This window comes from Dendrobium catenatum, unplaced genomic scaffold, assembly GCF_001605985.2.
Source record: "Dendrobium catenatum unplaced genomic scaffold, ASM160598v2 fragScaff_scaffold_1638, whole genome shotgun sequence".
Taxonomy (NCBI): Eukaryota; Viridiplantae; Streptophyta; class Magnoliopsida; order Asparagales; family Orchidaceae; genus Dendrobium; species Dendrobium catenatum.
The window spans coordinates 362,921-386,409 of record NW_021320100.1 but is presented as its reverse complement, the minus strand read 5'-3'; the positions used below and the strand labels follow the sequence as shown (position 1 = coordinate 386,409).

Genomic DNA, 23,489 nt, shown 5'->3' with positions numbered 1-23,489 from the left:
CTTAGACAAATATTCATCCTAGGTCTACAAGGTACTCTTGGACGAAGCAACCCATGGCTGCCGACAAGGATCCTTCTGTCAGGTTGGGTCGACTACCTCCTCTGACTAAGTAGACCAAGGACCATGATGGCCCCGGACGACGGAACCATGGGATCTTGATTGGGCCCATCATCCATTCGCCCACCATCCGCTTTAAGTGCTAGATGGTGCAATTTCTATTTTAAATATTAAATCTTTCCAAATATCCAAACTTCCCAAATTCTCAAATCCAAATCCAGTTTTCAAATTCTCCAAACCATTGCTGCTACTATATGCCAGATGCACGTATATTCTACGTATCTGATTGACGACTACCCTTAATCGAAAGTTCTCTCTCGTGATCGGGAGGGGTAATTAACTATAGGGGCTTGCGCCTATAGGAAACCAGAACTCAGATCATAAAGTCCTCGCAAAATGAGGGCGAAATCTCTGGGTAGTATCTTATCTACAAACCCATCTTCCTTCCAAAATTTTTCCCGGAACTTATTCCGTTAAAACTCCCTCGCCGAATAAAAAGAAATCGCGCGGCAGGGAGGCCGGGGCCGAATTTTCGGAGCCCACATGTGGTAGCTACAAGAAAACTACTGTCCAAAATTTTCAAAAATAAAAATATTTATGATGCCCACAATCAGCTTTCAAAAAAGTTATTTCTCTTATAATAACTTTACAATCACCTTTGCAAAAAATATAACTGCTCCAAACAAACCCTATGTCTCAAATAATAAATAAAAACTTTGTTGTTGGATTATATAAATCATATCCACCAAGTTTTCTAGATTTATAACCAACAAAATTAACTCACTTCTGTCATCAAATTTTGCTCTAACTTAACTACAAACATGAGCTTGGATTATATAACTCATACAACCAAGTTTTCTAGATTTGTAACCAATAAAAATAACTCACACTTTTATCATCAAACATTTCTCCAACTTCAATAGATACATGAGCAAAAGCAATAGAGCCAATTAAACACCTTTAGCTGCATAACACTTGGCTTAAACTCTGCATATTCTTAGTAGGAGACCATATGACAAATCAATTGAACATGCAATTGTAACAAGTTGAAATTTTGTACCTGGATTTCTTTACTCATTGGTTGTTAAGTTTGCACGTTTCAGGCTGAGTACTTGACTTCGAGGTAGAATTAGTGTTAACAAAAAATAATTTGTTCATGTTTGTCTGAGTTGGGAGCAAGTCCCTATTGTGCTCACCTAGTGCAAACTGGTGATACTAAATAGAAGTACTTACTAGAATGGTCTTACTCATAGCCAAATTGTCATATTCAAGTAGAGTAGATCAAGTTATATTAAGAAGGTGGATTGTGATCAAGTAGTACTCACCAAGTTATGTGCTTTGAAAAAGGACTAAGAAATGCAAAAACATCCATTAGGTAATCTGACCAAATAAACCTTGACGAAAGTACTAGCGCGAGAAAGTCTTCCTCTTATTGGATACCAAGTGTAATCTCACCTTTAACCTATGGTTCTCTCCCACTAGTTGATAAAGCAACCCCTGGGAAGGCTTAAGCATGGGTTGGATCATCGAAAGGAGATTAGACGATTGCAACACATGCAGATGGTTGGCTAGCAAGCAAAGTGTCTCCCAACGATTTTTTTTTTTTTTTTTTTCATTTGATGACTTAAGAGGTGTGGGTTAATGATTCCTAATGCTAACTGCACTTCATTATGATTTACTTGCTCAATTAATGTTATATATATTTTCATTGATCTAATAATTTGAATAATAAGCTTCACTTTACTTTACTAATCATGTTTTCTTGATGGATTACTTGTAGATTATATTGAGCTAACACTGCTCGTGCTATGATTATTTTGTTGTGACCTTATTTTCCATTGAACATTCTCACCCCATTGATTGATATATCAAAGGTGAACATTATACACAGGACAAGAGTGAGAGTACAATCATTGTGGTATAGCAAGGGGACTAATTTGTCTGTGTGGTAGTTCTCTATCTTCCATGTTGTGGTTGTCAGTTTATGGGCCATCCTGTAATATTTTATTTACTTAAATCTTCAAAGTTCAAAGCATAAGAGTGCATATAATATCCTCTTTCTATCTATCAAAACTTCTCCTTGAATGTTTTACTATTGCTAATTGTGTATTGTCAACAACTTTCTTACAGTACCTCTTTCACTCATTAGGTTTAGTTGTGCACAAATTTCACTCAGTTTTTAGATGGCCCTCTCTACATTTAGAAAGTGAAGGCTCAGTAAATGAGAGTGTTTCCAAAAAAATGACATTAAAGTGCATGTTGGATATTGATCTTGATGTTTACATACTTCATATCGAGTCTCAAATACTCAGCACTCGCTTCTCAAGTTCTTATAACAATTTAGCTAGTGAAATTTTGCCTTCATGACATGTTGGGCCGGTGTCGTCATGGCTCAATTTTGGTGCGAAGCATTCAATTGGATTAGGGTTATACAAATGTCATCTAAGTAAGTCCTCTAATGTAATGTATGATTTAGAACTAACCAATATAGTCCCAAATCTGATGAGGGTGTTCTAAATGAATTGAAGGTGTATTGAAGAGGGTGGGGAATGTCGTCGAAGTAGATGTCTAGCAGAGGTTCAGCTACTAAAAGGTTACTAGGATGTGGTATGAACATGCAATGATTAAATCCAATGCTGTGAAAGGGGAAAAAGTTGTTAAGATTGTTCATGTGAGATATCTTTTCATATGGTAGTTGGAGTAGATCCTTTAATCTTAATTTGCTTGCACTTGTGGATAGCTTAAGGTTCAGATGATTAGCATGCATACTAACTTGACCACCACTGTGGGCTCCAAAAATTCGAATCCCGGTGTTAACCTCTATATAGAAGAACAAATAAAAAAGAAATCCCGTATACATGCATCTTACCCGTCGGGTCCAGGAATTCTGCCGAAATCGTGCCGATTCGGCGCCATTCGCGTCGCTGCTTCGCAAATCCCGTAATTCCTGCAGAAATCTCGCGATCTCGCCTTGGTCGTTGCTCCAATCGCGTCTATGAAATAAAGCAGAGCCTTGCCTTCGGGATTACTTCGACACTCACCTCTTCCACGCTCGGCTTCCACGAGCCCGTCTCTGCTTCCACAATCGCAAGCTCCCACTAGACTTGCTTTCTCCCATAATCCAACGCCTGTAGCCCGACGCCTTTGCAGCCCTGCCCTAGTCGCACCTCAGGCGACATTCACACAGCAAGCCGACCTCCTCCCCTCCGATTCTCCACCCATAGCCGAACACGTCGAGATCTCCCTATGCCGAAGCCTCATTCGGCCTCCCTCTGTCACGAGCCCTTACCTGTGCCGGTTTCTCATCCAAGCTGAGAGAGAGAGAGAGAGAGAGAGAGAGACAAAGAGAGAGAGAGAGAGAAGCCGCCTCCTACCTGCAGCTTTGCCCGATCTCCCTTGTCCCCTCTGCTCTTACCCGACTCCACCTAGCCGAGCCTCTCTCTGTTGATTCGATCCAGCTGGCCATTGCAGAGAGATGAGAGGTGAGATTTTTTATTATTATTATTATTTAATTATATTTAATTATTTTAATAATGGTGCATCACATGTCAACCACGACAACCCCGCGAAGGTATGAAATTTTCTAAGCTCAAAACCCTACTTCAATGTTCATGGAAAACTGAAGAACCACCCCATGCACGTCTTTATTGCGCCTGGTGGATGGAACCCCGGTGCGGCACGTACGGCGAAGTGGGGTCACTTATAAGTACCCCCGAGAGGGGGGAAAGCAAAATTGTCTCTTTTTAATAAAAAATGCTTTTTAAAACTCCATGCACGCCTTTATTGCGCATGGTGGGAGAAAAATAACAAAAGTACCGCTACGGTGTCTCACCAACACCAACCGTGCACGTCTTTATTGACGTGGCGGGTAGGCGGCCTCTTGGTTTTTCCCCTAAACGGTGGAGACGCCGGGAGGCTGCCGAATTTTTGGCTGAAATACAGATAAGGACTTGGAGCAAAATGGGACTTGTGGACTTGAATCAAATGGACTTGAACTTGAACCATAACCTGAATAAAAAGGAAGGGTTTGAACTTGAACTCAACAAGACTACGAGGACTTGAACATGAACTTGAACTTGCAAGGATTCAGAGAACTTGAACAAGTCTTTAAACACAAAAGAACTTGAGCTTGAAATGAGCCTAAACATCAAACTAAAAATATGATCCACGATATGATGTTTAAAGTGAGATCATATTTTGTGAGTTACTATGTCCAAATCAAATGCAAGAAAGCACATACAAGACTTGCAACGGATGTAGAGCCTCACTCACAAATCATGATAAAGAACATGCAATGAGTATGGTGATGGCTCTCTGATCCATGACAAGCTAATTTATGGATAAAAACAATAGTTTCCTATAAATATTGAGAGGTTACAATAAGCATAACAATGAATGTTGTAACACTCCTATAGTCAGCCATATTCAATCTTACAAGCAATACAATAGAAGAAGATTTCGCACAAGTCATGGAGTAGAATATGGAAGTTCATATGATCAGCAATAATTCAACTCCAGAAATATCTGCAATACATACAAGCTTTCTACAAAGAAAGATGTATATGCCACATGTCAATTATGGGTAGATGCAGAAAGATTTCAGTAAATGCAGTATCCTGAAGTCAATTCTGTGAAGGAATACATCTACTTACCTACTTGTAGTAGTGGTGAATGTACTACATGAGCCAAATACCACAATAAAAAGCATAAAGAATACGACAAGTGCAAGCTCCTACGATCCAAAGCAGGAGATTAGTTAGTGCACTACGATCCACCTACAGAAAGCAACGAGTAGTGCATGACAGTCTACATGTACGAAGCAGCAAACAACTCAATTCAGAAGCTGCTACGCCACGTCACCGGATCCGCAACATCTATGCAAGCGAACAAAAGGCATCTACAAATACTTTCAAAATACCACTGCACGTGCACCGTAGCTTGTATACACATAAGTACACTAAAAGGGGTAAAATCAATCAAACACCCACATGGGCCCCAGCGACGTGTTATTGGTAAACACGTGACGTCTAGGGATGCTACGCGGGTTATTAAAATTTAAACCCGATCCTCCTAGGTAGGTAAAAGGAGTAGACAGGGTATAATAATAAAATGCCCCCCAAACACCCGCATGGGCCCCGGCGAGCGTGTTATTGGTACCCACGTGACGCCTAGGGATACTTCGCGTGTCAATAAGTGAATTCAAGTTCAAACCCGATCCTTCTATATGAGTCAATAGAAGTGGACAGGGTTCGAACAATCAAATAAATATGTGGCAGTAGCAACCAGAATATTTGTTTTAATACATTCATATTAGGCCTTCAAGTCCTATAATAATATGAATTTACTAATAAAGGCATAAAACATACGAATCCCGATCCTCTATCGACAGCTCGATAGAGTCGACAAGGTTCATCCATAAAATACAAATATTTTCAAGTGAAGATGACCCCACGAACACCACGGTGATGGCCGTGTTGAACGATGATCTCAACTGGAGGGGTTAATTTCAGGCATTTTCAAATATCTCTCAAATATTCAAAGTCCACTCAAAATCCAAAGCTCCACAAAAATATAAAAAGTCCAAAATCTCAATGAAATCCCAAAAATATTTAAAATTGAAATAAACTATCAAGCACTTAAAGCAAATACCCATTCACCCTCTGCAACAGTTTGCCAGGGTAGACAAATTAAAAATTAACTTCAGCTCACAAAGAGCCAAATGCCTAGTCAAAAATTTCACTATGATCCATTCTCAAACTGTCTCCTACCAGTAAGGACGTGGTACGTATCCTCTGACCGGCGGTTTGCCGCCAAATGGCACTGCAGGATAAACGGTTATAACCCGGGACCCTCTGAACCGAGTGATTTTACCGCCAAATGGCACCACAAAATACCGGTTATGGCTAGAGCCAATACGTTTCTTATTGGCATCAAATCCTTGAGATATGAATCAATAAGATATAATCGATATGGCATAAAGCCCTCTGTTAGCTAAGGTGGACTCAAATTTGTCCCCTTAGACAAATATTCACCCCAGGTCTACAAGGTCCCCTTGGACGAAGCAACCCATGGCTGCCGACAAGGATCCTTCTGTCAGGTTGGGTCGACTACCTCCTCTAACTAAGTAGACCAGGGACCATGATGGCCCGGGACGACGGAACCATGGGATCTTGATCGGGTCTATCATCCATTCCCCCACCATCCACTTTAAGTGCAAGATGGTGAAAGTTTCTATTTTAAATATCAAATTCTCCAATCATTCCAAAAGCCCATTGTTGCTACTATATGTCAGATAACACGTACTTTCTACATATCCGATCGACGACTAGCCTTAATCGAAAGTTCTCTCTCATTATTGGGAGGGATAATTAACTATAGGGGCTTGCGCCTATAGGAAACCAGAACTCAGATCATAAAGTCCTCGCAAAATGAGGGCGAAATCTCTGGGTAATGTCTTATCTACAAACCCATCTGCCTTCCAAAATTTACCCCGGAACTTATTCAGTTAAAACTCCCTCGCCGAATAAAAAAGAAAAGAGCGAGCGGAGGCCGGGGCCGAATTTTAGGAGCCCACACCCGGCCTCCCTACCGTTGCTTTCTTGCTTTTGTTAGAGGAGATATAACATATCAGGTTTCAGGAGAAATTTTAGGAAGGCAAATTGGGATTGTATATAAGACAGTACACAGAGATTTCATCCTCATTTGTGAGGACTTTATGATCTGAGTTGTGATTTTCTATAGGCGCAACCCCCTATAGTTAATTACCCCTCTCGATCACGAGAGAGAACTTTCGATTAAGGCTAGTTGTCGATGAATACGTCATACCTGTAAATACGCGGTATCCGACATATAGTAGCAGCATGGGTTTGGGTATTTGAAAGTTTGATATCTAAAATTGAAAATTTACCAACTTGCCCTTAAAGCGGATGTTGGGGGGAGTGATGATGAGCCCGATCAAGATCCCATGGTTCCGTCATCCCCGACCATCATGATCTATGGTCTACTTAGTTAGAGGAGGTAGTCGACCCAACCTGACAAAAAGATCCTTGTCAGCAGCCATGAGTTGTGTCATCCAAGGGTATCATGTAGACCTAGGTTAGATACTTTTCTAAGCGGACAAATTTGAATCCACCTTAGTAAACAGAGGGCTTTGTGCTCTATCAATTATATCCTATTGATTTATTGCTCAACGATTTAATGTTATCGGGGAGCATACGGGCGCTGACCATGACTATAATATAGTGGAGCCATTTTACGGCAAATCACTAGGTTCAGAGGTTCCCGATCATAATTGTTTACCTGCGGTGTCACTTGACGGTGAAACCGTAGGTGTGGTGCCATTTAACGGTGAAACCATCGATTAGAGGACATGTGTCATGTCCTTGCTGACAAGATACAGATTGAGAATGGAACCTATTAATATTCTTGACTAGGCATTAACTCTTTATGAGCTTGAGTAGTTTTTAGATTTGTCCACCTCGGCAAACTGTTGCGGAGAGTGGATGTGTATTTGTTTTAAGTATTTGATGATTTAATTTAATTTTAAATATCTTGTACTTTGGGATTTTTGGAGTTTTAGATTTTATGGGCATTTAAGGGCATTTTGAATTGTTGTAGTCCCCTCCAGTTGAGATAACCATTCAACACGGCCATCAACTGTGTTTATAAATATTTTTGTTTTGCTTATTGAACCTTGTCAACTATATATACTAAGTCGACAAAGGATTGGGTTCAAATCTAAATTTATTTCTTAACCTGCGCTGCATTCTCAGGCATCACATGTGAACCTACAACACGCTCGGCTAGGGCCTACATAGGTATATGCCATTGGATGTATTTCATACGGTGCAATCATATGTATGCATGATATGATTTTTGAAATACAATTGTAGTGTCATATGGCATACTAGAGTGAAACCCTCTGCTTATTGCCAATGCATGCGGAGGTATTTTTGAAATGTAAATATAGTATCAAATGAAATTCTAGAGTGAAACCCTCCGCATATGCAGGAGGATGAGGCATTCTAAAATGTTTACATGCAATGCAGAGGGGTGTCCAGCTGCATTGGTGATTATTGCTGTCAAATGTGTAGGGGCTTTATTTCAAGCCTTATTGATGCCTTCTGTCTGCGTGTATGAGTGTTGCAGATCCGACGTCATGGCATCACGCTTCATCGGCCCATGGTTCTTTCTTACAAATTTTCTATTTTTATTTGCATGTGAATCGTAGCGTTGTTATCCGATTGTCATAAATTATATCATTGATCTGATGTAGACTCCCTTTTCTCATTCACCAGGAGGTCGAATCTACAGATGAACCGACCTTTGTTTTGATTGGATGAATACATCTAAATGATATGAGGTTGTTTAGTGATAGATGATGTATCGCAAGCCGGTGAGACCAAGGGGGTTCGGCTGGTGCATTGTTATATTGCTTTATCTCCAATTCGTCAGGAGCTCGCAACCCTTAGTTGGCAAACTACCAGCTGGTATCTATACACTGCTACGGATGTGCTTCATGACATTCCGGTAGGACTCCTCTTTCCTAAAGTTATGTCGTGCTAGTTTGAGAATATTGAATAATCTAGAAAGTTTAAAGAAGAATAGGTGTTGAAAGAGTAATCAATTCATGTATGCCCAAGTGGTGAGCATTCACCCCGTTTTACTCTCATAATATCAAATAGTACTATATAGCAATACTCTACTAACTAGTTGCATTGACAACTGGGTAATCTTAGTCAAGTAGTGTAATGTCAAGTAAACTTAGCATGGTGGAAAGAGATTAAGTAGGTTTAAGATATTTAGTGCACAAGTTGGGTATGGGCATCAAGTCTAATATAATCAAGTGGTATGATGACATCAGCTACTTTTTACTATCTATTTATTGCCAACTACTTTTCTTGCATCATCCATCTCTGATCTAGTCTAATTATGCTTAATTTCCACTCAACACACCTTAGAGAGCTTCCTTGTCTTTTGGTTAGCAAAAGCTAAGTAGATAAAAGCCTTGCCAAAAAGATGGCATCAAAGTGAGTATCAATCGCCAAAAAAAATAGCAAATTACTGTTTTTTATGAATTTATCTTTTAAGGAAGTTTTATTAGATCTATGATGATTGACTGACATCAAATACCAACATTTTACCACAAGTTTAGTCATTGTTTATTCATTGCATATCCTTCAATAACTATCTAATATTCGTTGGTGCATCTAATAATCCATAGGACCTAATAGACTTCCTCCCATTCTTTCTTCTTATCTAATTTTGTTCATACAACCATCTCAATTTGTTGTTGAAATTCATCCACTGTTCGCAAACTCCCGCCCCGCCCCACCCCAAAATGCAAAACTCTATCAATTATCACCAAGCAAAAACACAGACAAAGAAGAAACGTTAGACATGGAGTTCTGAGATCTGAAGGGGAAAGAAAAAAAAACGATGAGGAGCCAAAAAAAAAAGTAGAAGTATGTGGGATTAGAGGAGCTAAAGAGAATGTTGGCCCAAAAAAATCAAGGAAGAGAAATGAATGGGAGGAAATAAGTTGTGTCATGTGAATTATTAAGATGCTGATAGGAAGTGGATATAGAAATTGAGAAAAATACCTTGGCTGAAATTAAATTTCAGCAAAACAAGAAATTGGCAACAAGAGAACTTGGAAGAATAACACACAAGAACACTTTTTATTGAATTATCCGTGATGGAAAAAATAAGATACACTTGGATCTTCAATTGGAGAGGAAGATCCCGCTCTCCAAAATCCCTAGCCGTCGGCTAAAGCCCTCTCAACCTAAGCAATTCTAAAATTAGTTAAACGAAACATAAAAATCAACCATAGGGTAAAAAACCCCCAAGGGGGACGAGATTTCATCCAAGCGGGCTCTGTTCCACCTGGCATAGACTTTGGCAGGTCCAGGAGGGACCGGCCCATCCTTGATCGGTCCAGGAGGAACCGGTCCATCAACACCTCCCTCTCAATGACCCACCTTGTCCTCAAGGTGGAAAGATAAAAATTGTTGCTTCACCCACCCATACAACATCCATGTAGCATCATAATCGGATATGTTCTTTCATTTTATTAGCACTCCTTAATCTTTCTCTCTCCCTTTATACCCCTTCCACTCTAATAGCTCCAAAACCGCCTCCAAATCATCTTTCAATGTCACAGGTAACTTTGAACTGGATGTATGCTTACCAATAGCTCTTCTCAATTGTGACACATGGAACATTGTATGTATAGTAGTAGTCGGGGAACTTCAAGCAATAAACTCCAATCCTCTCCAATATCTCATAAGGACCAAAGTATCTTGGGGACAGCTTCTCATTTCCCCTATTAGCTACTATCCTTTGTCTATAGGGATGAAGCTTCAAGTATACCCTATCACCTATCTCAAACTACACATCCTTCTTACGCCCATCTATCTACTTCTTCATGATTTGTTGAGCCCTCAACAAATACCTTTTTAATTCAGCCAATACCATACACCTCTCATTCAAGTATTTCTCCATCGACGAGACTGGTGTGCTACTCTGCCCAAAGTACACCAAGTGAGGTAGGTACCTCCCGTACAACACTTTGGAGGGAGTCATCCGTGAAGCCGAATGATATGAAGTGTTGTACCAGTACTCCGCTCGTGCCAGCCACTTGGCCCACAGTCGAACTATCTCTAAAACAAAATATCATAGGTAAGTCTCTAGTTTCCTATTTATTTGCCCGTCTAGGGGGTAAGCAGTGCTCTTCTTAAATAATTTTCCCTGCATCCTAAACAGCTCCCTCCAAAAACTACTGAGGAACGCCTTATCTCGATCGAACACTATCGATTCTATGATCCCATGCAATTTGACCACCTCTCCATTGAATGTTGTTGCCACTGTCACTATCGTGTATGGATATCGTAGGGAAATAAAATGAGCATACTTGCTCAATGTTTCTACCACCACCAAAATCACTGTAAACCCCTCAGACCTGGATAGCTCATCAATAAAATTCATGATGACATCCTCTCACACTCTGTCTAGAAGAGCTAAAGGTTACAGTAACCCTCCCGGAGCCATGGCTATATATTTGCTCCTTTAGCACCCCTCATATCTAGCCACCATTTTCTCCACATCCTTATGCATCCCCTTCCAATACAACTCCGTTTCCAATCTCATGTACGTCTTCTGCATCCCTGAATGACCCCCGATAGTGCTCCTGTGAAACTCCTACATAAGGTGAGTAATATAGATTGAGTTTCGTGGCAACACAAGTCTCCCCCGATACAACAGTCTCTCCCCCTCTAGAGAATAGCTATGGTGGTTACTCTCATCCCTCGGCAGATCTGCCCTAATCCCCCTCAGCTCCTCGTCCTGAATACTCTCCTCCTTAATAGTCCCCCAATCCAACATCAGTGGTATCGAAATGGCCAACTCTTGGAGCTTCCCCATACATTTGGACAAGGCATCACTCGCCTTGTTCTCTAGACCTAGCCTATATTAGATCTTGAAATCATACCCCAATAGCTTTGATAGCTAACTATGATGCTTCTCGGTCACCATCCTCTATTCTAGAGTACTTCAAACTCCTCTGGTCTGTCCAAATAAAGAAATGTTAGCCCAGCAAGTAAGGATGTTCACTTTTGAATAACTAACACAATGACCATAAACTCTCTCTCATAGATTGGCATCAACCTTGCTCTAGCTGTCAACACCTAGTTAAAGTAAGCTATGGGCATTATATTCTACGCGATCATTGCCCCAAATCTATATCCTGATGCATCAATCTCCACCACAAAATATTGGCTGAAATATGGTGAGGTCAAGACTAATACAGTGTTCATGGCCTTCTTCAGTCTCTTAAAGACTTGGGTAGCTTCCTCTCCCCACAGAAAAATATCATTCTTCAGTTGCTCTGTCAGTGGCCACGTTATAGTATTGTTTACTCTCACAAACCTTCTTTAGTACCCGGTCAACCCTAGGGAATCCCTCAACTCCTTCAGTCCTAAGTAATGGTCATTTCAGCGTAGCCTCAATCTTGGCTTGGCCATTTTAGCATAGCCTCAATATTGGCCTGATCAGCAGACACCCCCTCTTAAGCTACCCAGTTCCCTAAATACTCCACTTGGGTTGTGCAAAGCAACACTTCTTTAGGTTGGCCGACAGCTGATACTTCTGCAACACCTCCAGTACCACCTTCAAGTACTTCAAATGCTCATCATCAAACTTGTTGTACAACAGAATATTATCAAAGAAAATCAATACAAATCTCTTGAGCTATGGTCGGAACACCCTGTTTATGAGGAACTAGAATATAGCAGGTGCGTTGGTGAGACCAAACAGCATCACCAAGAACTCATAGTGTCCCTCATATGTCATGAATGCAATCTTCAGGACATCCTCCACTATCATCTTGATGTGATGGTACTTGGACTTCATATCCATATTTGTGAACATCACCGCTCCACATAGCTCATCCAGCAACTAATCTATCACCGGAATAGAAAACTTGTCTGGCACAATCTCCTTATTCAAGGATGATAATCTACAAAGTATCTCCAGCTCTCATCCTTCTTCTTGACCAGCAAGACTGAACTAAAATAAGGACTCACACTCGATCTGACGATCCCTGCCTTCAACATCTCCCATATTAGCTTCTCGATCTTATCCTTTTGGATTTGAGGGTATCGGTAAGATCTGATACTAATTGGTGAAACCTCCTCTCTCAAGGTGACGGCAAGCTCCAGCTTTCTCGATGGTGGCAATCATTGAGGTGGTTGAAAGACCTCACTAAACCATTATATAAGTGATTGTACTGAAAGAGGGATGTCTCCCCCCTCCTCTAACCTGATCTCCTCCAAGCTCTGCAACTCCAATAGAAATCCTCCGCCCACCTCGTGTATGGTCCTCACCATGGGTTTGAGAGAAACCATGACTTTAGATAATCTAGCATCTCCCTTAATCACCACCCTCCTTCCCTCCGTCATTATTTTCATCATCAGTGCTCTTCAATTGACCTTAGTGTCTCCCAAAGTATGTAGTCATTTCATCCCTAATATAATATCAGTGCTCTCGAACTGCAAAAGAAGAAAGTCCTCTCTCACCTGGATCCCTTGTATGGTCAGAACCACCCCCCTACACACTTATCTGCCAGTCTCCACCTTGCCTATGCCATCATCACCCTGTAGCACCTTGTGTCCACTAGCTTCACCCCTTATTGGTCCACGAACTAGTTGGAGATAAAATTGTGGGTAGCCCCACTGTCTATCAGCACCACTACCTCCTTGTTTGATATATCTCCTCTCACTTTCATGGTGTGATTTTTAGTGAATTCTACCACTGAATTCAAGGAAACCTCCACCACATGTAAATGCAACTCTTCTTCATCTTCCACCACTACCTCACTCCCATCGCCCTCCTTAGTTTAGTTCTTGCACCTGTGCCGCAATGTATACCTCTCATCACATATAAATCCGTATCAGTGAGCTTCTTGATGTTTTTCCCAGGTCTCCCTCGAACAGTATTCGCCTTTGGGGTCTCCCTAAGAATATTCAGTGATGGTCTCTTGGATGCCAAAAAGGTGGTGGTTATCATGTACGAACCTCTTGAACTGCTCCCTTCATTCCTTCTCTCTAAGTGCCTCTGATTCTACACTAGTTGTGCTAACTTCATAGCCTCTCTCAAATTATGATGCCTCATCACTCTAACTATCACTCGAATCTCTAGTTTGAGCCCCTTCATAAAGTTTTCCTCTAGTACAAGTCTCTAAAAGCAAGGGCAATCTGTTAGCTAGGTGCCCAAATCTCTCATGATACTCCACCACTCTCCCCTCCTACGTTATAGCAAAGAACTGTGCATAGAAGTCCTCTCCCCTACTAGTTCAGAAATATTCTAACAAGCAGTTCTTAAACTCCCTCCAAGTTCGTAAGGGCTACCTCATATCCCTCCACTAGTACCATGCCAAGGCTTTTCCCTCCAAGCATAGCCTGGCCACCAACACTTTCTTTTCCTCCGTCAACCCATTGATGGAAAAAGTATATTTCCACCTTGTATATCCACTCATGTGTGTCATCTCCCTCAAAAACAGGCATCTAAAGCTTCCTCAACCTAGGATTTTTTTCGTTCCCCCTGTTTCCTCCATAACCTCCCATCCCTCAAGGGCTTGCCCCCCCCGCCCAAGTGTCACGATCATCCCCTTCTATGCTCGTACCCAAACCCTTCATTAAAATCCCCCCTTCTCCTTTCAAATTCAGCACCCCTCCAGTCATATTCAGTCCCTCTCCTTTCAAATTTAGCACCACTTCGCTCATACCCAACCCCTTCAAGTCTCTCCCCATACCCTCTATCTGTCTATTTCCTAGGAATAGGCTCTAGGGGAGGCATTCTCTCTTCTCCCTTAAAAATCTCCACCTCCTGATATTCCCCTCTCCTAATCAGATTAGGGTTTCCCCCCACTCCCTTGGCTGCTAATGGCTCCTCCCATTGCCTCCAATGACACCGGTTTGGTTTGGACCTCATCATCTCCTCCATGATGACAAACTTCCCATCGATCTTCTCATGGATGGCTGAAATTTGAATTTCAAAATATGAAATTTTTTCTTCAAAATCAGATTTCAATGGTCTGATCTCCCTTTCCAGTACTTCTACCTTTCTTCCTACCATGCGTACCCGGATTTACACTCTGATGCCAATTTGATAGGAAGTGTATGTACTATGTAGAAATTGAGAAAGATACCTTGGCTAAAATTCAATTTCAGCAAAACCAAAAATTTGCAACAAGAGAACTAGGAAGAAGAACAAACAAGAACACTTTTTATTGACTTATCTACGAAGGCAAAAATAAGATACACTTGGATCTTCAATTGGAGAGGAACATCATGCTCTCCCAAAACCCTACCCGCCGGCTAGAGTCCTCTCAACCTAAGCAATTCTAAAATCAGCCAGACAAAACATAAAAATCAACTGTAGGGTAAACAACCTACTTAAAGCATACAATCACATAACAACTCCAAAAACAACCCTTCCCATACTATTTTCCCCCTAGCTGCCCACTCCTTCCTTTGAATTTTCCCTTGGACCCCACCCCAAAGGGGGCGGAATTTCATCCAGGCGAGCTCTGTTCTGCCTAGCATAGACTTTGGCCGGTCCAGAAGGGACTGACTTACTCTTGACTAGTCCAGAAGGAATCGGTCCATCAGATGCATCAATAAAAATCTATCAACAGGCTGACAATTATTGAATAATTACTGATAGATATATCATCAATAATTTTTTGATAACCCATGGCTACTTGTTGATGAACAATTGGTAGTTGATAATAATTGATTGTCATAAATCTGTTAGAACTTCCAATGAAAATAGATTTGTCGTTAATTGAAAATTTTCTTGCAGTAAGCTTAAATCTTCCTACGACAATCATCCATAAATGTTAAAAAAGAATGACTTCTATTGAGTGATGTCATGTACATTGGTATACGAACATTTGAGTGTAAAAGTTTACAAAGCCTACTTGTTTTATTTTGCTGAGAGAATGATCTTCAATACTATTTTTTAGCAATACAATCTTAATTGATTTGAATGATTTAAGATACGCAAATTCTTCTCCATACTATTTTGAGGAAGTAATTGTTGACTTCCAAAATTTTAATGTTTAAATCAAAAAAGCCACAAACATGAATCATCATTCATTGTCTCAGTCATAAAGTGTTTAACATTATTCTTTATATCTATATTGAGCACATGATTGCATCTCTAAGGAAATTTTAAAAATGATTTTACCTCATTTGTCAAGAAAACAAAACTAAGTTGCATGGCATAACCTTTTCTCAATTAATTGTCCCATGCTTAATAATCACTCTTCATCTAGGATCATAGAAAATATCTTAAATATGCTAAATATCACCTTTGTTTAACTGAATTAAAATTTTACATCTTCCCATGATTAGGGAAACTATAACCATCATTCACTTTCACATTCAAACAATATTAAACATCATTCTTAATATCCATATTAAACATATTATTGCATCTTAAAAGGATATTTTAATATAATTTTACCTCTTTATTCAAAAATAGTAAACTGATTATCTCTAAGTTGCATAGTATACCCTTTTCTCAAGTAGATGCCTCATGCTTAATAAATTTCTCTTCATACTTTGGAACATAATGATATCTAAAATATAATGATGATGACCATTATTTAATTGAAATAAAATTTTAAGTCTTCCCATGACTGGCAAGTGTTATCATCTGTGAATTTGACTAAGTTTCTTCTTGATTCATCTTTCTCCCAAAAAAAAAAAAAAGATACTTCCTTTCAAACATACGATTTGGGCAAACTACACCAAGATAACTAGCAATATGATTTGCTCTTTTCTTTCATCACTTGAAGGTACCACCAGTGGAGTGTGATCCATTTCAGCATGTGGCTAGACAAATTCAGCTTCTTCTGTAAATTGATAATAATTCATTGACCTGCACTCACAAGCATAAGGGTCATACTTATTAGATTCATGCCACTGAACATTAGACTTATCATATTTTCTTCTTCCATTTACAAAACTTTGGCTTTTAGATGATCGTAGGCCTTTTCCACTAAAGTTTATCTTTCAATGTTAGATCTTATGCTACCACAACATAGCTATTATCATCTACCATAAAATATATTGCTAGAAGATTGTTGTTCACCATTTTGTATTTTACCACCTTTAAGAGAAACTTGGGATTGAAGGAAGGCTTGTCTAATGCCTTTTATATTGACTTCTCATTGAATCTTTGCTCATAAGCCTCTACTGAACCGGGCAATTCAAAAGTCATAGTAGTTAAATATTTTGCTTCCTTAATAGCAATAGTGATGGGGTCAAACCTAAGGTTGAGAGTTCGTAGTATTTTTGCAACCAATTTGAATTTTTCCACATTCTGCTTGTTAACTTTCATCAGATTTGATAAAGCTTGGATTACGGAAACATAATCTGCTATAGTTCTAAACTCTACAACTCCAATAACTCAAATTATTTTCATGGATTTGCAGTATTACTCTCTACTCTAGTTCCCATCATTTTAATGTTTGTTCAATGATGTACCAAGCTTGTTTTGTTGTGTTAGTACCAGCAATTTTTCAAAAACCACATTATTAACTCCTTGGTAAATGAAATAAAGATCTTTATGATTTTTCTTCTTCCTTGTACTTATCTCTGTGCTTCTGATACAACCCATGAAAACATTGCCAGTAATATATCAACTATAACACCAATTGCGAGCACCCAAAATAGTACATCACATGCCAATGAAGCCCAAGAATAAAATAGTGAAGAAATATCAAGATATGGGTGCTTATAGGTGCATAGAATGGTAATAGAATTAATTATATAAAGTTTATTATTAGAGGGACAAGTGCATAAATTCAATGTTTTGATTGTTGAGGTTGTTATGATAATGGGGCACTTATCATATTCCATGCAAAACCAATGATAAGAAAATATTATAAGGAAAAAATGTATAATTGGCTTATGGAAATCATTTGCAAGAATTAATGAGAATTAAAAGGCCTCCCTCCTTAATTTGGGCAAATTTCAGAAAGGAGCGGGTTTAAAATATCATTAAGTAAAATGAGCATAATTAGTAAAAAAATTTAAAAAGAGCAAATTCACCAAATTATTTGGAGTAATCATAAATACACCAAATGATTTGGCAAATTCTAAATATGCCAAATCATTTGCAAGAAATATAACGATCTAGGGAATAGCCTGAGTTGTTCGGGGTTACATGCATATTAATGCTTCTTCTCTCTCCTTGCTTTAAGACACTTCCCAACCCGCAGGTAGTTACCAAATAATCCGATGCTGGACAAGTGCATAAAGTTTATTATTAGAGGGACAAGTGCATAAATTCAATGTTTTGATTGTTGAGGTGCTGGACCTAGGGAAGTTTAGTCTTTCTAAAAAATTATTTTATAAGCCTTTTTTTTTAAATTTCATGTATTCATAATTTGTAGACTTTAGCTAGCATGCATTGTATTAGAAATGAATTAAATTAAAATTTAATTGTATTAAAACTAGAAACATTTTACCCTACACAAGTAAAAGGCCATAGGAACCTCTCTAGATGTGGGCCTTAACTTCCAATAACTCAGCTACCCAACCATCTTTCATAAAGATCGGACATATATTTTATACGACTAGGTGGTTAACTGGCATTCCTTTTCAAGCAGGATATAAGTCCAGAATGCATTAGCTAGGACACGGGTGTTAGTGTTGCGTGTAGAACATTAAACCCACTAAGATTTAGGATTCAAGGCTACTACTATCGGTGTCTCGTAGTATGCCTCATCAATGAGTAAGTCATTTATCCTTCAGAGGTTATAAATCCTGCCTGTCCGCATCACATGAATGACACCACCTCCATTCTTCTCTCTTGTATGCTCTGAGTGTAGTATTATCTTTTTCTCCAGCTTTTTCTTATTACTTTAGTCCTTCCGGATATTGATGTGAGCCGTGTATGTTGATTAAGCCGAGTTGAACCCTTTCCTTCCCCTTGATTAGGAACTTCCTAGTCTCCTCCCTATGTGCCCAATTGAAAGGATAATTTAGGATCTTTAATAGAGAGTCTTCTTAGGCTCCGGCTTAAGATGTAATTAACCACGGGAGCTTGCGCCCGTGGAAAATCGAATCTCACATCAAATAAATCCCATTCGAGCTGATATATCGGGTGGGGGAAACCTCGTTACTTTGATCAGGTCATGCATATTATTACCATCGAGGTGTGTAGGCGAAAGCCGCTATCCCCAATGGTTAATCGTATGTATGATCTAATATGCCCTCTCATTGGCCCACTTGTGAAGAGCTTAAAGGCCTACGATCATTTTGCCCTACGGGATAGTGCGATCATACCCTTTGCATTTTGTCCCCCGCCGAGCGGTGTCCTTTCTGAGGTTCACATTAATGTTTAAATCAAAAAAAGCCACAAACATGAATCATGATTCACTATTTCTGTCATAAAGTGTTTAACATTATTCTTTATATCTATGTTGAGTGTATGATTGCATCTCAAAGCAAATTTAAAAAATGATTTTACCTCTTTTGTCAAAAATACAAAACTAAGTTGCATGGCATATCCTTTTCTCAATTAATTGTTCCATGCTTAATAATCACTCTTCATACTAGGATCATGGAAAATATCTAAAATATGCTAAATGTCACCTTTGTTTAATTGAATTAAAATTTTACAACTTCCAATGATTAGGGAAACTATAAACATCATTCACTTTCACAATCAAACAATATTAAACATCATTCTTAATATCTATATTAAACATATTATTGCATCTCAAAAGGAATTTTAATATAATTTTACCTCTTTATTCAAAAATAGTAAACTGATTATCTCCAAGTTGCATAGTATACCCTTTTCTCAAGTAAATGTCTCATGCTCAATAAATTTCTCTTCATACTTGGAACATAATAAATATCTTAAATATAATGATGATGACCGTTATTTAATTGAAATAAAATTTTACGTCTTCCCATGACTGTCAACTATTATCATCTGTTAATTTGACTGAGTTTCTTATTGATTCATGTTTCTCCAAAAAAAAAGATACTTCCTTCCAAACATAAGATTTGGGCAAACTACATCAAGATAACTTGCACTATGATTTGCTCTTTTCTTTCATCACTTGAAGGTACCACCAGTGGAGTGTGATCCATTTCAGCATGTGGCTAGAAAAATTCAGCTTCTTCTGTAAATTGATAATAATTCATTGACCTGCCCTCACAAGCATAAGGGTCATACTTATTACATTCATGGTACTGAACATTAGATTTATCATATTTTCTTCTTCCATTTACAAAACCTCAGCCTTTTCCACTAAAATTTATCTTTCAATGTTAGATCTTACGCTAACTCCAAAACATCCTCTACCACAACATAGCTATCCTCATCTACCATAAAATCTATTGCTAGAAGATTGTTGTTCACCTTTTTGTATTTTATCACCTTTTAGAGAAACTTGGGATTTGAGGAAGGCTTGTCTAATGTCTTTTATAGTGACTTCTCATTGAGTCTTTGCTCATAAGCCTCTACTGAGCCTGGCAATTCAAAAGTCATAATAGTCAAATCTTTTGCTTCCTTAATAGCAATAGTGATGGGGACAAACCTAAGGTTGAGAGTTCGCAGGATTTTTGCAACCAATGTGGATTTTCCCACATTCTGCTTGTTAACTTTCATCAGATTTCATAAGGCATGGATTACGGAAACATAATCTGCTATAATTCTAAAGTATCCACCTCCAATAACTCAAATTGTTTTCAGGGATTTGCAGTATTACTCTCTACTCTAGTTCCCATCATTTTAATGTTTGTTCAATGATGTCCCAAGCTTGTTTTGTTGTGTTAGTACCTGCAATTTCTCAAAAACCACATTATTAACTCCTTGGTAAATGAAATAAAGATCTTTATTATTTTTCTTCTTCCATGTACTTATCTCTATGCTTCTGATACAACCAATGAAAACATTGCCAGTAATATATCTACTATAACACCAATTGCGAGCACCCAAAATAGGACATCGCATGCCAATGAAGCTAAGAATTAAATAGTGAAGAAATATAAAGATATGGGTGCTTATAGGTGCATAGAATGGTAGTAGAATTAATTATCTAAAGTTTATTATTAGAGGGACAAGTGAATAAATTCAAAGTTTTGATTATTGAGATTGTTATGATAAGGGGGCACTAATCATATTCCATGCAAAACCGATGATAAGAAAATATTACAACAACATCAAGCTTTTGTCCCCTATGTGGGATTGGCTACATGAATCATTTTTCTCCATTGTGTTATGTTAAAAGTTAAATTCTCATTTAAATCTAATAAAGAAATATCATTTCTAATATTTTCTAACCAAGTCTATTTAGGTCTATCTCTATCTTTCATAATATAAGTCAAATCGAATGTCTCTACTGTCAAATCGAATACCTCTACTTTCCTAACCGGGAAAATATTATAAGAAAATATAATAAGGAAAAAAAAATGTATAATTGGCTTATGGCCATCATTTGCAAGAATTAATGTGAATTTAAAGACCTACCACTATAATTTCTACTTTTGCTCCTTTTTTTTATCCCATTTCGTGTAATAGTTGTCATCCACTGTTGTCCGCCCAAAATGAGCTAGAATAAATCATTTATCTCTATCATTTCTATACCTCATGATTTTTCAAATGACATTTTTTTTTCTTTTGGAAATATGAGTATTGATTGGGCAAACAGGGATTGAGCAAGCATTGGATTACAAGAGCATATGATGATCCTAAGTTCAATTTGGTGGTGATCTCATTAGCTCATTAAAAATATTGGTATAGCACTATAATACAGAAATTAACAATGATTTGTTACCTAGTGTTTGGGGCAAGGGTTTATACGATGTGGATAAGGTTGCAATAGGTCGGCGAAGAAGTGAAAGCAGGAAGCAATTTAGCCTTTTGTGGATGGTTTAATGAGTTGGTTGAAATGGATATGCTCAAGATTAAGTGGATTAGTGCTATGGAGTAAAACAATTTTGCCAAAATGAGAAAAACTGGGTCAAAGAAGACTTGCTGATTACTACATTCTCCAATTGTTGTAGCCATTAAATACCAAAAACAATGTCAACTCCTTGAATTTATAGGATGTAGAAGTTTAGGTTGAATTGTTGAAGGGAGAATGGTCTGTGAATGTGCACTTCCTATCAAATTGCTAGTTTCAATCTTGGTTCAACTAGCTTTATAGGAATAACTCGTCAACATAGACGATTTGGTCTAAGAGTTTCTCAAATTGTTGTCGATATTCTGATACAGTAAATGTTTGTAGTAACTTGACTTGCTCATACCGGAGGTCACGATACATCGGATGTCTAAATCAGTTTCAAAGGGCAGTAGGGAAATCAGGCCAAGAGGTTAATCGTTTATCCTTAGACAACCATAGATACCATTCTTCAGCCGGTCCCTCCATGTGGAACGAAGTGAGTCGAAGATTATCATCACCGGACAGCTTATGAACTCATTTTTTAAAACCAGTTTTCAGGTTCCCACCAACATATTGAGGAATGCCCATAAGTTACTTCATGGAGCTATCAAAGGAAACTAGTTCCATAAGTTGGAGGTGTTGACGATGTGGAATGGTCTTGCTTAACCTCCAACAACATTAAGCAGAGATGCATGTTCTGTAACAACTCTTGGATCTCGCTTAGTTGCTCTTTGGTTGCCTGTAGCAAGTCCCACAGCCTTAACTACATCAACAATCAAAACAATGGAGTCATGACACTTGTCCCTCTAATAACACATTTTAGAAAATTAACTATACCCAAATAATATGCACTCATAAGCTCCCATTTATGTTTCTACATGATGTAATCCATAAGCTTCACCGGCATTTGATGTTTCCACCTTGGATCGTATGAGCTTCTGTGGATAGATTATCGGTGTCAAGCCTTCATGGATCGTATCAGCTTCTGTAGCTTGTTCTCCAACTTTAGGAACTACCTTCTCTCAATATCAAAAATACATTGATAATAAAAAATAAAAAAAACAGCTTGTGACATTTGCAGTAAGAGAACCAGGCCTGATACCAGTAGGTCCTTGAGCAACTACGAACATTGCAAACGAAATATACCATCTCTGTCGCCAAATAAGCACTTTTACATCACGCAAATAAAGAGGAGAGACCTTTGATGAGATGGCTGGGGTTCCGGAAAAATCAACGCGGATCGGGAGCTTCAGGGACGGGGGCATCAGCTGCGAATTCTGCGGATGGTAGCGTTGTACTGCGGTACTGGGATATCCAGAAGGAGAGATTGAGGGCGACAGGCTTGCTTGGAGGAAGACGACGCCTTCGAAACCGGCATCTGGCTTCAGCCTTCTGGAGATCCCAAAAGGTGCCGCCGACGTCAATCGCTAGCTTTAGTAACAAGCTGAGGCAATACGAACGCAGAGGACGAGCGGCAGAAGAGACCGCATAGGAAAAGGTTTTGATTGGGTAGACTGTTCACAACGGGCAACTAAAACAAATATGCTGGTTTTTTTTCCGGAATTTTTTTGCTTTATAACCCTGCAGTCTGCAGCCGTTTGATCTATTATGTTAATCAAATTATTATTAAGTCAAATATTTTAAAAAAAAATACTTTAATATATAAAAATGAGAGAAGAAAAATCTTTGACAAGAGGTCTCATCGTTAGATTCATGGAATTGCCATCTCTATTATTTTTGTAGAAACTTAAGAACTAGAGAGAGAATAGAGGACAAAAAATTAAAATTTATTTTTCATTTTCCTATTAGAAGTAGACAGAGTCCTATATATAGACCCAGGGGCGGATCCAGCTTCTTTTCTTACGGTGGGCAAAAAATTTTTTTTTGGTAGGGGATGGGCAAAAATGATTAGGATTGATAAAATTAGTGCGAAATTTTTTTTGAGAGGGGGCAAAATACC

At 38.7% G+C, this 23,489-nt stretch overlaps 1 protein-coding gene across 1 annotated transcript in view; it reads right to left on the bottom strand.

Annotated features, from left to right (window-relative positions):
- LOC110111937 overlaps window positions 1-23,070 on the bottom strand; it is a 35,878-nt gene extending 12,808 nt beyond the window's left edge. The window contains exon 1 of the mRNA XM_020844009.2: window positions 22,729-23,070. Coding sequence (XP_020699668.1) covers window positions 22,729-22,794 — 66 coding nt within the window. The 5' untranslated portion in view covers window positions 22,795-23,070. The remainder of the gene's footprint in view (window positions 1-22,728) is intronic.
- Window positions 23,071-23,489: the final 419 nt, after the last annotated feature.